This window comes from Saccopteryx bilineata, chromosome 6 (assembly GCF_036850765.1).
Source record: "Saccopteryx bilineata isolate mSacBil1 chromosome 6, mSacBil1_pri_phased_curated, whole genome shotgun sequence".
Lineage (NCBI taxonomy): Eukaryota > Metazoa > Chordata > Mammalia > Chiroptera > Emballonuridae > Saccopteryx > Saccopteryx bilineata.
Window position 1 is genome coordinate 137101911 of NC_089495.1, and position 17635 is coordinate 137119545.

General features: G+C 49.9%; 1 protein-coding gene across 1 annotated transcript; it reads left to right on the top strand.

Annotated features, from left to right (window-relative positions):
- The first annotated feature begins 1959 nt into the window (after window positions 1-1959).
- Window positions 1960-17250, top strand: RSAD2 (radical S-adenosyl methionine domain containing 2). Its single transcript, XM_066236805.1, has 6 exons — window positions 1960-2384; window positions 7255-7416; window positions 8912-9141; window positions 12228-12377; window positions 12939-12971; window positions 14649-17250. The coding sequence occupies exons 1-6, from the start codon at window positions 2018-2020 to the stop codon at window positions 14811-14813; spliced, it is 1107 nt and encodes a 368-aa protein (XP_066092902.1). The 5' UTR covers window positions 1960-2017; the 3' UTR covers window positions 14814-17250.
- The last annotated feature ends 385 nt before the right edge of the window (window positions 17251-17635 follow it).

A 17635-nucleotide genomic window follows, 5' to 3' on the forward strand; every position in this document is an offset into this window, starting at 1 on the left:
GGCCACCTCTATTCTCAGTGCGTGCTGTATACGTTAGGTCATATCATCCTTGAAAGGCCCTGTGCAAGTACCCGCTAAGACTTGTACTTCCTAGCTGGGTTGTTATCAAGAACAAGCAGGTAAAGGAATTCACCCCAAAGTAAACGTTAGTGAAACAAGGATATATACCTTAAAATGTTTGGCTTCAAAACCTTGCATGGGTTCGCCACTGTGTCACCCATGGTGCTTGACCTTAAAATATAAACTGATTTCTCTTTCCTTTCTTCATACACATGTGAGCTAGCAAATTAATAAATAAATAAATAAATAAATAAATAAATAAATAAATGAAATAAAAAAGTGTGTCTGGTTTGAGCCAGAACTTGGTGGGAAGTTTCGACATTTTTGGCTGCAATCGCGGGTACTTGGCAGGCCTCCCGTGTTGCACAATGGGTCATCGATCAGCACACACTGGCTATCTGTTCTGTTATCTTCCTGATGCCTTTCCTGATAACTTTCAGTTCCCCTTCTCAGTGAAACACCATTAGTATCTGTTTCCTTTCAGACGAGAACCCCGCTACAACAATAGCCAACCCTCGCGGACTGTGGACAGTTGTCCAGACCCTGTCCTAAGCGCTTCCCCTACAGGAGAAAACCTCATGAGGTATCTGGTCTTAATGGATGAGGAAAGGGCAATAACTTCCCCCAAAGCCCCAGGGCCAGTTGGTGACAAGCTCGGATTGTTGAAGAGCGGGTTGGTGGCTCCAGAAGCTATAAAACACTCAGACTATTTCAGTTTCCACCACGAGCCTCACCAGAGGGCCACAGGCTCCAGCACCAATCTGATGAAAGAGAGCAAAGAGAAAGAGAACTTCAGTCTGCCAGTCCACAGTGCTTTTTAAGAACACTGCAAACAAGGCCCTGGCCGGTTGGCTCAGCGGTAGAGCGTTGGCCTAGCGTGCGGAGGACCCGGGTTCGATTCCCGGCCAGGGCACACAGGAGAAGCGCCCATTTGCTTCTCCACCCCTCCGCCGCGCTTTCCTCTCTGTCTCTCTCTTCCCCTCCCGCAGCCAAGGCTCCATTGGAGCAGAGATGGCCCGGGCGCTGGGGATGGCTCTGTGGCCTCTGCCTCAGGCACTAGAGTGGCTCTGGTCGCAATATGGCGACGCCCAGGATGGGCAGAGCATCGCCCCCTGGTGGGCAGAGCTTCGCCCCTGGTGGGCGTGCCGGGTGGATCCCGGTCGGGCGCATGCGGGAGTCTGTCTGACTGTCTCTCCCCGTTTCCAGCTTCAGAAAAATGAAAAAATGAAAGAAAAAAAAAAAAAAAAGAACACTGCAAACATAAACAGAAAACCCATAAACAGCAAGCCACATTCTTGCAGATAAAGACCCACTGTGGGAAAGCCCTGGGTTTCCCGGGGTGTGCTCAAGACAGGCGGACACCACAGGAAAATAAAAACATCTGTGTTTTTACACTAGGAGCATGCATGCATGTATTCAGATGCGTAGCTCAGGAAGGATGGAGGCACGCATGTCATCGTGTGCCTGTGCGTCTTGACTGTGGTCTAAAAGGGTCCTGAGGCTTGTGGGATCTGCTGTCATTCTTCACGGACAGGTGGGTAGGTCAGTCTTTGCATTGCTTAGCTTTCGTAACAAATATTCACCCCGGGTCCATCATGTGGAGGGTGATGGGGTAGAAGCCTCTAGGTGTCCTGTCATGCAGGAGTAATAGAACCTCCCCCAGACGTGGCTGTCTGTCTAGTTTTGTGTGCCAGTGGTACAGGGTGATTGATCTAGGGCAGGGAGAGGGCTACAGGCCCTGTGTACCGAGGCCGAGAAAGGCAGTGGTAGCCCGAATCCTCGGCCTTCAGTCTTGGCCCTCCTCCAACTTTCGTTTTCAAGAAGAGGGAAAATCGAAACCCAAACTCAGCTGAGCCTTAGTCAAAGGGGGTGTGTCTACTCTCCCCGGTGACAGTTTGCTTGCACAGATATAAAGTGAGTCTCCGAGCCGGCTGGTCAGCTACAGGCGCCTGACACCATGGGGGTCCTCGTGCCCCTGGCTTCTGCTGGCAGGCTGCTCAGTGCCTTCAGGAAGCCGCTGACCTTCCTATGGGGCAGCCTGTGGCCCCTACTCCTCTGGCTCCGGGCCACCTTCTGGCTGGTGGGGACCAACTGGAGACAGAAGCAGCAAAACAGGGAAGAACCCAAGGAGACGAGGGAGGAGGAGGAGGACAACGAGGAGGAGGGTGGTGGCTGCGATGGTCCCCTGGTCCCCACCAGTGTCAACTACCACTTCACCCGTCAGTGTAACTACAAGTGCGGCTTCTGCTTCCACACGGCCAAGACGTCTTTCGTGCTGCCTCTTGAGGAGGCCAAGAGGGGGCTGCTCATGCTGAAGGAGGCCGGTGAGTGCCCCATCCCCCGGGGAAATCAGGGTGCTTGGCCTCTGTGCGGTGGGTAGGCCGAGGTGGGTGAGGCCCAGGGATCCACACAAGTTGGGGGACCCCAGTCGTTTGCCAAGGGAAGGGGAGGTCACCATCCTGGGAGACGGTGGTGGCTGACTTTGGGGATGGGCGTCAAGGTTTTCCTAAAACCGCAGCTGGCTGGTGGGCAGCCTGCCCAGCCTTGGGGCAGAGGCAGGCGGGGAAGGTTGTGGCACCTTAGGTGTTTGTGCAAAGCACCGAGGGATCCGGGATTTTCAGAAACAGTGGAAGAAGCAAGCGAGTCTAAAACAAAACAAAAAAAGACTTTTGAGTCCTTCCTTTCGTATTGTGTGCGTGCCCTTGAGCATGAGACTGGACAGAAACTCTAACTCAAATATGTCAGTGAGTTGGCCCTCCAGGCTGGGTTGCTGAACTCCCTGAGATTAGTGAGGGGAAGGCATCTCAGAGGTAACTCAGCCTGTCTGTCCCCTCCTAATCTGTCTTCCTATCACCTCGTTGTCCTGTCTTGCCCAGAGCATCTCTGAACTGGCCATCTCCACACTCTCACCCACTTTTTTTTTCTCTTCTCCACTGGTTTAAATTTTTCGGAGTAGATAAAGGCTTGCCTACGCATTTTGAGCCCTCAGAGGGCCGGCTCCAGTTCAGCCACTGCCCTTCTCTCCCCACCCCTCCACCCCAGAGGCGACTGTTAGCCTATTTCTAGCACACACGGAGGTGGCCTGCCTTTGCACTTTCTGTAATCAGATTGCACAGTGTCCGTTTTCCCCGGATCTGGCTTTTATTCTGCTTCCCATGTTGTTGGCTCCATCACCCCTCGCTGCCTCAAGTACAGAACTACCTTGCCCTCTGTGGGGGACCGGCCTAGGGTCTCCCCAGTTCTGAGCAGGATGGTTGCATTTTATCTCATGGTGTCCGCTGTCCCTGCAGGAAAGCACATGATCTTGCCAAAAAAAAGTGTATTTTTGGTGCTCTAACTCCTCTCCCACACTTAACTCTCTTGCATGGCCTCTGACCCCACGTTGGTTAGCACTGACTTCAGGGCCCAGGGCCAGCTCAGCACCCTGCACCCCAATGCCCTCTGTCCCCTGTGCTGCGGACACATCCCGTCATACACCTGCTCCCCAACACCACATCACCACACCTGTTGTGATCATACTGTTCTGACTTCCTGGGGTCCCGACCACCCAGTCTCTGCTGGTGAACATGTAAAGCTCCCTACAACTGTTCCTGGTCCTCTTCCAGCAGAGTTAAATTAAGGTCCTGTCCTCTGCAACTGTGTGACCCCAGGGTACTTGGTACACAAACATATCATAGCATTTCTTAAATTGCAAGGTTGTGTGCTGTTTTGTTTTGAATACCCGAGTCCCCAAAGAGTTTGAGTTCCAAGGTTGAGTCTTAGCGTCTCTGGATCTTTAAGGCCTAGCCAAGGAGTGAGAATGTTTTGGGAGCAATGAATTCATGGTGCACAAATGAATGAGAAGCCATGTTGCCTCGTGGAAAGACCTTCAACTCCTGATTCACAAAGGCCTGGGTTTGAGTCTCTCCATGACAAGGTTTCTCCAGACATCTAACTTTTCTGAATATCAGTTTAATAATCTCTAAAATGTAGCTAGCGATAATAACTCATATACAACCTCAGACTATTTTACAAGGCACCCACAAGAGAACGCTTCCGTGTTTTTATAGATTACAATTAATGCTTTCATAGAAGGAAACTTTCCATTTTAAGTCAATAAAAGTGAAGTTAGGTAAAATGGTTAAGGTTTCATATGGGTGATGCATCCTTCAAAAGAGATTTCTGGCTAATAGAAGAAAATTATTTCGATGATGATTAAAAATTTGAATTCACATTATAATTTAAATTCACTTTTGTTTGAATGTATGCTAGGTTTAGAATTAAAATGCACCCCTCTGGCTGAAGACGCTTCTATGTTATTCACATCTCTGGCTTGTGAACAGAGAAGGCTGACAGAATGCATTCGTTGTAGCCCCACTTGTTCATCTGCGGGACAATTGTGGTCACTTTTCTCATTCTTTCCTCCCCCCACACACACCTGCTCCTCAGACTCCTCAAGAGTGTCCTCATGGGCCCGCATGCCCTATTTCTGTGAAAATACAGTTTCTCCTCCCCCAGGTTACCTGCCCCTATTGAACCAAGCCTGTATGGCAGTGGTTTTCAAAGTGTGCGCCAGGGTGCACTGGTACACCCTAGAAGATTTCCAGGTGCGCCCTATGGTATTCCAGAGAAATGTGTGCCTGTTGGGGACCAAAAAACCAACAGGGTTTTTGGAGTTTAGATTTTGGGGGGTCAGAGGTGTGGGGAATTGGCTGTAAGCTGACAGTCTGCCCAAACCCCCACTTCACTTGCCTGATTAGGCTGCAAAAAGCTGTTAAGCTGTGGTGCTGGATTGTTTACACTACCCCCCATGTTCCCCGGAAAGACTGGAGGCAAGTTTCTTCTATCCTTTGTTTGGTGTCAAGTTAAGATAATATGTATGGTGAGGGTTTTCTGCACCCAACACAATTAAGGGTAAAAAGAGAGGAATTCTTCAATGTATTGATGAGGAAATGAGAGTTTGCCTTTCAAATACATGCCCAAACATTGAAGAAATCGCTAGCACACATCAGGCTCATGTTTCTCATAAACACAAGAATGAAAAAACTTAACACATTCATGCCAGGACCTGCCGAATTTACTAAATCTTACTAAGAATGTATCTATATATATATAAAAAAAGATAACTTTTTTGTCATTTTTTAACCCTTTTTTTACGAATTCTAAAAAGCATCACTCAAAAATGTAACATAAAAATGTTTTTAATGTCAGAATAAATTTCATTTTATCATATTTATTTTGTGTAATTACCATAAAAGCACGCTTGGACTTTATATTTTTTCTTTAATATTTGACTTAATTATTATAATATTTCTCAGAAATTTGTATATAGTGTACCTACAATTATTTGTAGGATTTTAAATGCACCCTGACTTCAAAAGTTTGAGAACCACTGGCTTATACGATGATGCCAGTCGCCCCTGTCCCCTCACAGACACAGCGAGGAGCGGATGGGGGAACCGTAGAAGGGACTGACAGCAGTGACTCGGTGGGCAGGGTAGGAGGAAGGTCAACTCTCCTTATATAGTGTCTCAGGGAGCACACAACTTGTCACACAGGGCCCAGAGGAAGTGCTGGGGTTGGTCACCAGGCAGGGATGGGAACAATGGGCAAAGGCTTTTGTTGTGGTTTCTGTGGAACAAGCAGACAGGGAGAGTAGGGCCAGCTGGCTGAGCATGGGCTGCTAGTTCAAGTCCTTCCCATGGCTCAGGGCTCCGGGGCTGCCCAGCGTGTGCAGGGCAGGGTACAGTGTCCCAGCATGTGAGCCCAGGACAGGAAATGCTGGGGTGTCCAATTACTCAGCTACTGAAAGAGAGGAATCGACCAGCCTGTAGCCAGGACCTGGAAACTGGGTCCAGATGGCATCTTTAAAAGCTGTGTTACATACAGTACAACTGTACACATTAAATTGCCAAGCGCAGGGTTCAGGCCTGTGCAGGGGCAACGTTTATTGAAAGGATGGATTAACAGAGAACACACTCAAGGAACTTGGTGGCCTACTGTGCTGTTTCCACTAAGGTGCATCGCCTGGAAATTTCAGAGCACTAGCAAGAAAGCTTCTGGAAGAGAAAAAATAAAAGCCACGGACTTAAACGGGATTGTTTATAAGCACGTTGCCAGACTTCTGAACGCGACTATGAAAAAATACAAGACAATAGCCAGGTTCTTGCAACTCAGAGGGCAAAGTGATTTCACCCAGAGTATTTCCTACCCATGGCCAAAATACAGGTCCCAACTCTATTTTAAACCATCCAAGTCCTCACTTTAATTCAGAATTGACTTTTTTTCTTCAGGAATGTCTTAAAAGAATTTTTCCCACTAAGGGAAACCAGGAGAGGTCAAGGATTCCAATAAGAGGCTTCAGCACATGGGTAGGAGCGGAGGGGGGAGGGAGAGGAACCCAAGAACAATGGAGAATGCTTCCCCAGGCCTGACCATAACCATTGTAGATTGTTCTAGATGGGGGGGCGAGGTGTTCTGCTTTGCAAATCCCTGGGTGGCCCCATTGCACCCTTGAACTTCTGAGCAGTTCCACCATCTGTGTAGCTAATTTCCTGCATGACAGTGCGTCTGTTTTCATCTAAGGAAGAAAGAAAAAGTAACACTCTGGCTGTTTTTTTTTGTTTTGTTTTGTTTTTTGTATTTTTCCGAAGCTGGAAACGGAGAGACAGTCAGACAGACTCCCGCATGCGCCCGACCGGAATCCACCCGGCACGCCCACCAGGGGCGATGCTCTGCCCATCTGGGGCGTCACTCTGTCGCCACCAGAGCCACTCTAGTGCCTGGGGCAGAGGCCAAGGAGCCATTCCCAGTGCCCAGGCCATCTTTTGCTCCAATGGAGCCTCGGCTGCAGGAGGGGAAGAGAGAGACAGAGAGGAAGGAGAGGGGGAGGGGTGGAGAAGCAGATGGGCGCTTCTCCTGTGTGCCCTGGCCGAGAATCGAACCCGGGACCTCTGCACACCAGGCCGACGCTCTACCACTGAGCCAACCGGCCAGGGCCCACTCTGGCTGATTTTATTCCCTGGTGAGATCCTGGTGACACTCATGGTGGTTTCCATGAGAGGCGGTGGTTGGGGAGCTGGGATCTGAGACGGCAAAGTAGGTCTATGTCATGTTGGTGATGTTGAGACCCCATGACCGTCATCATGGATAAAAGAGCAGGCGCTGGTGGCGTGGAGGGCGAGAAGGAACGTGTGTGCACTTTGTGTCTCCCAGGTATGGAGAAGATAAACTTCTCGGGTGGGGAGCCCTTCCTCCACGCCCGGGGCCAGTACCTGGGCAAGCTGGTGCAGTTCTGCAAGGAGGAGCTGTGCCTGCCCAGTGTCAGCATCGTCAGCAACGGCAGCCTGATCCAGGAGCGCTGGTTCGCGAGCTACGGTAGGCTGGGCTCTCTCCCCTGGGTGGGGGGCACTGTGGCCGGCTGCCCTGCTGGCGGTGGTTAGCACGGAGGAGGCCCTGTTTCCTCCCAGCCCAGGCCTCGTGCCAGGATGGCTGGGGCCCAGGGCAGGGACACCAGACGTGCTTTAATCTCTTCTCATGCGGCGTGTTAAGTTAAGGGCATTCCAGTTCTGCAGGCTCCGCGTAAACAGGTGGGGACGGGCTGATAAGAGAATGTGCTAGAAAGCACAAGTCCTCTCCGTGCCGTCCCTGGAGGCAGGTGGTAAGAGGCTAAGGCTTTGGCTGAACACCCGGCAGGGAACATGAACGCAGCTCACCATTCGCAAACCTTGACCTTTACTGTTCATTCCAGTTATTTTTTTAAACAGAGAACCCTTTTTTTATTATTATTAGTCTCCTGCAAAGTAAGCGATTGGACTGAAGCTGTCATTTTCGCTGTTCCTGGAACTCCAGGTTTTTATCATTTGAGAGGGGGTTTTGAGAACTAACTTTGCATCAGCCCTGAGAACGAGGGACACTCAGACTGGGCCAGTGGCGAGGACGCGGCCAGGGCGGTAGAGCCATCCCGTGTCTAAGAGACAGGTGCGTGGGACCACCCTGTGAGGGACGGGGTGTTCCAGCCACTTCACTGTCCATCTGAAACTGATACGGAATAACCTTGAAGGTGAATAGTAATTAAAAAGACACTTTAAAGAGGGACAGGTAGGTGTTGCAGGGCCATAGGACATGACAGCGGTCATGGGAAACACGGGGTTGGGGGCGTGGAGTTTCAGAAAGAGCTGGGAGAGACCCAAACACAGGTGGTGCCCACCAGCACCTGCTGCGCCCGTGAGGGCCGCAATCACAGCTCCTCACATGTTGTGCCGCCGGAGGCGAGGGGGCTGCTGTTTGCGTGCTGACTCCCCCCCCAACTCTCCTGTTATCTCGGCTTCTCCAGCATCCAATGCAGTCGTGCCTGCTTATATATGAAGGGTACCCATCAATATTTAGATGATGAATCAAATATAGAAAGGAGGTTTAAAAGAAGCCAAAGAACTTGGCAAAAAAAATATTAGGGTTCTTACGCAGAGCAATGATATCTAAGTGATGAGAAAAGACACGTAGGTCTGCAGGTGCTGATAGATCCACAATATCGAACCATCACAGAAGTTACCCGATCCAGGCGCAGCCATTGATGAACCACCTCGTTTAACTATGCTGACAAGCGTTCATATACATCCACACAGGCAGAGTCTCAGAGCCAAAGGGTATCTGCCTCACTTCCCTAAAATTACGTTCCACAAGAACCAAGTATAATGCACATTTCAGTGAGCTTGGTGGGTATGATGGAAAATGTGTGTGTGTGTGTGTGCGCGCGTGCGTTTAATTAAAGTGTCCACAGAAACCAGGTATGTTTTACCACAAGGGGATAAACACGCCCGAACAGGCCGGGTTCTGGGATGGGAGCTCTTAACACTCAGTCCTCCTCCCGCAGGCCAGTACCTGGACATTCTGGCCATCTCCTGCGACAGCTTTGACGAGGAGGTCAATATCCTCATCGGCCGTGGTCAGGGCAAGATCAACCACGTGGAGAACCTAAGGAGGTTGAGGGGGTGGTGCCGGGACTACAGGGTGGCGTTCAAGATCAACTCTGTCATCAACCGGTTCAACGTGGGCGAGGACATGAGGGAGCACATCCAGGAGCTGAGGCCCGTCCGCTGGAAGGTGAGCACGGGGTCACCCCTACTGACGGCCCCTGTGGGACGAGCACACCTGTGGGGGAGCACAGCTGCGGGACAGCACACCTGTGGGGGAGCACAGCTGCGGGACAGCACACCTGTGGGGGAGCACAGCTGCGGGACAGCACACCTGTGGGGGAGCACAGCTGCGGGACAGCACACCTGTGGGGGAGCACAGCTGCGGGACAGCACACCTGTGGGGGGAGCACAGCTGCTTGGAGAAAAGGCCCCGGGGCAGTCGGAAATGTTGAGGGGTCCCTGGTCATTGAGCGTGGAGAGCCAGCCAGCTGGGAAGCTGGTCCTCGCTCTTCTAGCCACTCGACTTGAAACTCCTTCACCTCCTCTTGCCTCAGTTTCCCCTCCTGAAAACGGGGGCCGAGTCTCTTCTGGAATGGTGTGAGGATAAAGGCCGGAAGATAGACTAGATGTTGGGCGATGTGGTGAGGAATACGTCCACAGGAAGCCTCACCTCTCTTGATTTAGGACATGTAACCAGACTGGGCTTCCATCTGACAACTCTTGGCTTATGAATGAATGGGTATTTTCCTTCATAAATTCTGATCTGTAGATGTGTTATGGAATTATGAGGAAAATGTTAAAGGCAAAGCCATTTCCATGTTGTAGCAAAATTTACTCGCCAAGGTGTGTGCTTTAGGATCGGTCCCTCTCTCAGTCACTAAAGCACCTCACGTTCAAAGGCACGCAAGCCTGTTCAGGGTAGACCAGCCACAGGGTGCGGGCTTGCAAATAAGTATAAGTGAAACTTTTCTGCCTCAGGCTGTTCTTCAGAATCAACTCAGGGAACTGTGTAGGAAACAGTTTCCTTGACCTCACCCACCGCATACCCGCAGTCCTGACCCAGGACCCAGGTGAAGGGGTCAGGAATGGGCCGACACGAGCAGGGCCCGTCCACGGATTCGGATGCCTCCCAAACTGTCCTGGCGACTGTTACATAAGTCAACCAGACTCAGCGCCTGGACCTGTGAGCCCATGTGACTGAGAATTAAATTAGATGCATGTGGGACTCCATTCTAGTAAAGAGGAGAGGCAGGGGACTCTGTGATGTCAGGCTGTGGGTACCAGGATAACAAGGGAAGGAGGAGCAGGCCAAATTTAGTTTCGCCAGAGCGCCTGGAAGGCTTCATGCTGGAGGCGGTATTTGGCTGGGCACTGAGAAATGGACAGAATTTCCATGTCCGGAGGCAGTCTGGGGGAGAAAGCTGTGACCAGGCCATAGGATGTGCTGCACAAGGCAACTGTCCCTTCCAAAGCTGCCTGGGGTGTGTTTAAACCCGCATCCATGTTCTGCATTGAGTTGGTGAGGTGGGAAAGAGAGTGATTGGAAATGGATCAAGGGAAGATGGAAACAAGGTTTAACTTTTTGAATTCTCAAATGGATGCTTGGAACTTACCCTTTGGTTATGTAGAGAGGTAAGCAGAGTATCGGCCGCTCTCCCAGGTCAAAGAGTAACAAGGGTGGGGGAGTGAGAAAAAAAAAAAGTGTGACAGGAGGAGCAGAGCCTAGGAGCTCATGAGGAGGGACAGATGAGGACCGGAGGGCTCAGCCCCAAGTCCTTAGAGTTTCCTTCTAGTCCTCCTTCTGCTCTGACTGTCATCCTCATTGTGCTTTGTTAAGTTCCTTCAGTGCCTTGGTCTGCCCAAGGTGCCCATCTCTTCTTCTCCATCACATAGCTAAGGAAAAGCCTTTTCCAGGCCCTGGCCAGTTGGCTCAGTGGTAGAGCATCAGCCCAGTGTGTGGAAGTCCTGGGTTTGATTCCAGCCAGGGTACAGAGGAGAATCGCCCATCTGCTTCTCCACCCCTCCTCCTCTCCTTCCTCTCTGTCTCTCTCTTCCCCTCCTGCAGCCAAGGCTCCATTGGAGCAAAGTTGGCCGAGGTCCTCAGGATGGCTCCATGGCCTGCACCTCAGGTGCTAGAATGGCTCCAATTTAAATGGAGCAATGCCCCAGATGGGTAGAGCATCGCCCCCTAGTGGGCATGCCGGGTGGATCCCTGTCAGGTGTATGCGGCAGTCTGTCTCTCTGCCTCCCTGCTTCTGACTTCAGAAAAATACAAAAAAAAAAAAAAGCCTTTTCCTCCCATCTTCCGGCTCTTCCTCTGGTCCTGCCTTCTCGGATTCCCTCTAGAATGGCTTCTCCCAACTCCAGATTTCTTTGGAGGCAGAGGATTAGCTGTTACTTGTCTGCAAAGCAATTTCCTCACCTGACCGTTGGCATCCACAGGCTGCCTGCTGACATCAATCAATGGCCCCGGGTTGGGACCAGGTGCCTCTTCCTGTGCAATCAATCACTCATGGGTTGCAGAACCAAGCTTTTCAAAAACGCTGCCTCCTCCAGGGAAGTCCTGGGCTTGCAAGCTCCATCAACAAAATACCAGCACTGAGCTCTCCTGGGAGTTAGCTAAAGACCCTTGTGGTATTTATCTATGGGGAGGGGGGATGCTGTCCCCTGGAGGTGTCCCCATTAGGCGTGCTCCAGAAACACCAGGTGGGCCCCCCCCTAGCCCCCACCCCCTTCCATCCTACTGCCCTCCCACTGTTCTTCAAGACTCTGTGACCTGGCCTTTCCCTCCCCCCGCCCCCAGACCTTCTTGGTCTAGCTAGTGGATTCGAGAAACCAATTGGCCAGGGAAGACACCCATGTGCGTCCTTCCTAGTCTGGGCCTCAGGTCTGCTTGGGGATTCCAAGCCTGCTGGAATGTCCCACCCTCCCTGCCAGGCCTGATGTTCTTGTTTGGTCCCTCAGTCCTTCAGTGAGCCCTTGTTATTGTGTAGTCAGAAGAAAAAAGACGTAGATTGGAAAACGAGATCCAATCTAATCGAAACCAGTTTTCTTGTTTACATTTTAAGAATTTCTGTGCTTCTTGAATTTCAGGGCAAACTCTCCATTTCCCCAGAGCGAACTATCTTCCTGGACAGGTCCCTCGGTTTGAGGAGCCTCCCCTGCTGAGGGGGATGAGGCTTGGGTCAGGGTGGAGGGGCGGACCCGGGGTTTGGGGAGAAACCTGGTGGAGAGCTAGCTCTCTGCCAAGCGGGCTCCACACTGGTTTTTCAGGTCTTCCAGTGCCTCCTGATCGAGGGGGAAAACTCTGGCGAGGGGGCCCTGAAGGAGGCCGAGAGGTTCCTCATCAGCAAGGAGGAATTTGAAGACTTCTTGGACCGCCACAAGGAAGTGTCCTGTCTGGTGCCCGAGTGTAACGACAAGGTTTGTCCACGGCAAACGCGGCTCTGTGCGCCATTACAGCTTTGACCTGATGCCAGAGGGCTCCACAGGGCCAGGGGTCCTCGTGGAGAGAGTGGGGGAGGGGATGGTCTCAGGGTGGAGGCCACCACTGGCCCTGCTGTGGGGTCTTTGAGCTCCAGGGCACACCTCCCCACCAGTGGGTGAAATACTACCGCGGAGGTGGGTGTGAGATAGGTGATGACCTCCCTCCTTGTAACGCCCACCTGGAAAAGGGGGAACTTATGTGCCTGCTGGAATCAGCCCCCGGGAACACTGCTGAACACTGAGGAGCAAGGCTCCCCTGCCCGGAGCAGTTGGGAGATGACCCTGGGTCTGCACGGACACAACCAGATGTCCCTGGCGGTGTGTTTGGTGGGGCGGCTCCCCTGTGAGGGACATACCCACAAACACTCAAGCGATAGAGGCACGGCGAACCCCAAAGTAATGAAACACAAACACATAAACCCCGTGAGATGGGCCCTGGGGCACACCTATTGCAAAGTACATGTGAGACTGAATTTGGGTTTGATTTCTCCTTTGCAGATGAAAGACTCCTACCTTATTCTGGATGAATATGTGAGTATCCCTGATGAATTACACAAGGATTATTGATTAAAAGTTAATTGAGCAGTGATGCTGGGGTTGAGTCACAAGCACACGCATTTAGCCCACATCCTTTCTTGGCCAGCATCTCAGATTTCCGTTGTCACAGAGCAGTGTTAGTGTCGCCGAGTCCTGACTACACTGTGTCAGGCTCTGAGCGGAGCAGTGTGCAGGCTTCCCCTCGAGCCTCGTCCCTGTACTTGCCCCGTGAAGGTTTCTCCTGTGTGGCTACGGGTCCTCAGAAGTCACTGTGAAGCTGATGTGACACAGGGCTGTCCTCTCTTATGCCATCTTCGGCTAGGGGTTCTGTGGTGGCAGGGCCCCTGGGGCACCTTGGGGTGAAGTCCTATCGCATGCTTTAGTTTAATACCTCTTATCTCTCAGGTCCTGCCAACTCAGCCTGGCTTTGGTGACAAGAGGTGACCGTCCTTTGCCAAAGCCACTGACACTATCCTTACCCTCACTGCCTTCCCAAGAAAATGGAAAATCTACCCTTCTCAAAATTCTATTACTTTCTCTTTCCTTTGTCTTTTTTTTGTTTGTTTGTTTGGATTCATAAAACTTTGCTGGTATTTCTAGACTAAAACAAACAATTCCATTCAAAGATCTGTTTTGTTGTGGTTTTTCTTTGTTTTGTTTTGTTTTAATAACAAGTTCCAACAAGAACCATGACTTTACAATTTAAATTGGATGGATTGGATGTTTTGAGAAATGCTTATTGTGACTCTTAGTGATTTTATTGTTTTCAAGTTAATCAAAGATACTTCACAGCAATTTTTTTTTTCCTTTTTGGGGCATAAGGGGAAGGAAAGGAGACAGCACAATGATCAGTCTGTGGACTCAGGGAGAGAGGTGAATTCAGACAGAGTTAATTTGTGGAATCCAAACTGCCATCCTTGGCTGGAGATTTTGATAAAGTTTCTCAACAGAGTCTCTGTCTCCAAGCAACTGGGATAACACACAGCGGAACCAGAACTCTGGGCCATTTCAGAGCCTTCTGATTCCGCAAGTATTCCTACAAGATGCCGAGGGCTCAGGCAGGTCATAGGAGTGGGGAGACCTCGCTCTGGTCCACAAGGCAATGAGTGAGACTCCCCGGGAGCTGGTGCCCCTGCCCAGGGAGCGCCTTTCTCGCTTCCCCTCCCCCATTCTCCACAGAAGCTTCTGTCAGTGTTTACACTTAGCCATTCCTGCACACACAGTTTTTATTCCAGCAACACCATCTACCTGAGGCTGCCCAAACACCTGGTCCTGCTCTGTGCTTCTGGGCTCTCACAACACAGTCCCCTCCAGCTAACAATTTCAAAGCATGATGTAGATAGATGTTGCCATTTTTCTGAAGCCCTACCTGAGCACCACCCCCACGCACCTAACACAGGGACTACATGCCCCTGGGGTAGCATGTCTACAGCTCTGTCTGTCTTGCACTGAGCCGATGTAATGTGTTTACATGGGTTAACGTGAGCTGGTTGTCTGGAGACATGATGTCCAACGGGTTCAGCATTCTCAGTATAGCATCTGGTCCACGGTTCTCGGGAAACCTTTGTTGGGATGATCAGAAGACCATGAAACACGAATTAAGTTCCAAAATTAAGTTTCCTAGGATAAATGATATGGAAACATCCCCAATCCTGTCATCCATCTTTCTAGATGCGCTTCCTGAACTGTCAAAAGGGGCGGAAGGACCCTTCTAAGTCGATCCTGGATGTCGGAGTGGAAGCAGCTATAAAGTTCAGCGGGTTTGATGAGCAGGCGTTTCTAAAGCGAGGAGGCAAGTACGTCTGGAGCAAGGCCGACCTGAAGCTGGACTGGTAGAGCTGACCGTGGGACGGCCGTCTCTGTGCTTGGGACTCTAATTCAGACTCAGGGTGGCTGCCACCATCTGCGATGCTTCCTGCTGGCACTGGTCAGTGGCCCCAGGTCTGATTTTCTGCTGCACATGATGACCTGTAGTCACTGAACACATGACTCAGATAACCGAGCTCCATAGGAAGTGCTCAACCATGAACTTCTGTTAATCAGCTTGTTTTGGAGTGGGTTTTTTGAGCTCTGTTTTCGGGGATTCCTATGTTTTCATTTCAAAGTCATTATTATCTTTTTTTTCTAGTTGGTTCATTTGACAGTCTATCCTTTTCTGCTCCACACTGAGACGCCAACATTCACGTCTGAGAAAAGTTGGAAACTGTCCGTCTCGGCCGTTTCTGCTTGTTGTGCGCCCATTCCTTTTCTGCTCGTATAGCGTTGCTACCCCAGACTGCCTACCCAGGCCTTCAGAAAGAGCCAAGAGGGGGTTCAAAGGCCAGGAAGTGATCATCTTATCAGTGTTCAGTGATTACCCAGAAGGAGGTAGTCCCCTCCCCCCGCAGGTGATGCTCTGACCCAGCCCACGGTCAGCTGACTTTCCACAACTGTGAGCTCTCTCTCTCTCTCACGCGCTCGCTCTCTCTCTCTCTCTCTCTCTCTCTCTTCTTTTCCTTCCAAGATTCTTAACAAAACCAAGCACACTGTTCATTGCATGATGAAGTTGACACAGGGTGAAGGCCTGGGTTGGTGTGTGAACCTGTTGCTCAAGCCACACGCGTCTGCCAGGCAGAAACCTGCGAGTGTGTCTGAGTAGATGGCCTCTCTCATCCTAAAGCAGGTGAGAGCGGGGCTTCCAAAGCCCCAGACCTGGCGTGCAGGAAAGAGTGTGTTGATGACACAGACTGCACCTGCATCTTATGTACATGAAGCTGTGACCCATGACCATCTTTCCTGATGAACTGGGAGTGACTTGAAATGAAATGTGATGTAGGTCAGAATGGCAAGGACCAGTGCCTTCCCTCCATCTCTGGTCCTAAGAAAGAGCTGGAGGGAAATGGTCACTTACATGGCGGGGTCAGGGGCCTGAATTTTCTCCTGGTGGAAGTATCCTGTGAAGATAGTTTATGTGACCTAGACAGTATCCCCTGGCCTGTAAAATAATGATTTCCTATCATTTGTTTCCAAACAAAGCAAAATCATGGAAAATTATTACTGCCCAAGCAAAGCAAGAGCTGTTTTAATCCAGCTGCCACTCCACCATCCTTCACTAGGTGGCGGTAAAGGGCACCTGGTGACATAAACCACCATGCAAGAAATTCCGCTTCCTAAGCTGTTTTCAAGATGTGCTGATCTTGAATAGTTTGTTCTTGGCGACTTTTTTTTTCCCTCGGAGAAAATAGTTTAAGTTTTTAAGTAACTATAATTCAACCGAAATATGTGTGTGTCCCCATTGAGTTGTCATACAGTTTCCATTTTATAAATTGCTTGGATATGATTGTCTAATCACACACACACACGAAAGAAAACCCAAATAAATAAAACAGCTGCTGAATTAGAAGCCCTAAATGAACACCAGGGTTTTAGTGAAAAAGAGGGGAAAAAATTAATTAGAAATTCCCCCCCTTCTTATGGATTTTAATAGTATCAAAGCTATGATGATGTTACTATTGTCAGTACAAACAAAAAAAAACAGGTCTCTTGCTTCACAAGAGTACGTTATTCCACAAGAGTAATATCAACAAGAAAGAGCAGGTTATGTGGAGGCACAGAAGACCCTGTCTGGTGGACAGCAGGTGCTCAGTCAGTGTCACTGGAAACAAAACTCTGGGTCTGAGGCCCAAGGCTCTGAGTTAGAGTGAGTGTCCCTCAGGCTGAGGGAGGGTGTATTTTTCTTTCCCCAAAGGGAAAGACAAAAAAAAACTGCACTCCAGAAATAAGCTACAGAATGTTAAATCCATTTTCCAGCTGCTTTATTGTACATTATACACTCACAGGGTTTGCAAAGCCTCATGTTTAATATAGTCAAGTGTTTTTTGTTTGTTTGTTTGTTTTCGTTTTTCTTAAAGAGGAGAAAGAAGGACTTTTAGCATTTGGATTATACAACATTTGGCTTCATTTAAATGTGGCTCCAAAAATTTATGGACTATGCTCCTTTTTATGGGGAGAAAAAAATACAAAGCGGTCATTTAACAGAGGCCTCTTGGTCTAGGTGTGAAGGACGGGTATCTTGTGCACCCTGAATTATTGCTTGAGCCTACACTGTCATGATATGACTGGAATTTTGTCTTAAGAAAACCTAGATCCATCAAAGATGAGGCATAGCATGTTGGTTTTAAAAGTGTGAACTGTCTCTGCTGCTTCGTGCAAGATGATGGGAAGATGAGTGAAGGCCTTTGGCTGAAGTATCCAAAGCATAGGCCCGTGTCCTACTTCTGTTTGGAGTTCGGAATCGAGCGTGGCCCCAGTGGGGCTCTGTCATCAATGACTGATCATGCAGGTTACCCCCTTGTTGAAAAGACTGTTTCATCAGCTGTGATGAGAGGGAGGTCGAATCACACCCGAAGATGTTAAGACTGATTTGAATGTCTGAGTTTTTAGGAAATGCATGTATGTATTTTTTTCTCCATCTCTGATGCTCTTGAGCATTGGTCTGGTGTGTTACAAAAATACTGTCATATATTAAAATGATTTTTTGAACATGCCTCCTCTTCAGCAGGTCGGTGTGATGGAATGTGTTCAAAGTCATTGCAGGCTTTGCAAGCTGCCATCGCTGAAGACAAACACACTTTAAAAACCAGCTGGGTCACCGGTCATGAACAGGCACATCTCAGAGA

Bases quoted from the DNA above. Each gene is read 5' to 3' on its own strand.
- RSAD2 (XM_066236805.1), top strand. From the start codon at position 2,018: ATGGGGGTCCTCGTGCCCCTGGCTTCTGCTGGCAGGCTGCTCAGTGCC. The intron at 9,142-12,227 runs GTGAGCACGGGG...CTGGTTTTTCAG, and splicing joins TGAGGCCCGTCCGCTGGAAG to GTCTTCCAGTGCCTCCTGAT. The intron at 12,972-14,648 runs GTGAGTATCCCT...CCATCTTTCTAG, and splicing joins ACCTTATTCTGGATGAATAT to ATGCGCTTCCTGAACTGTCA.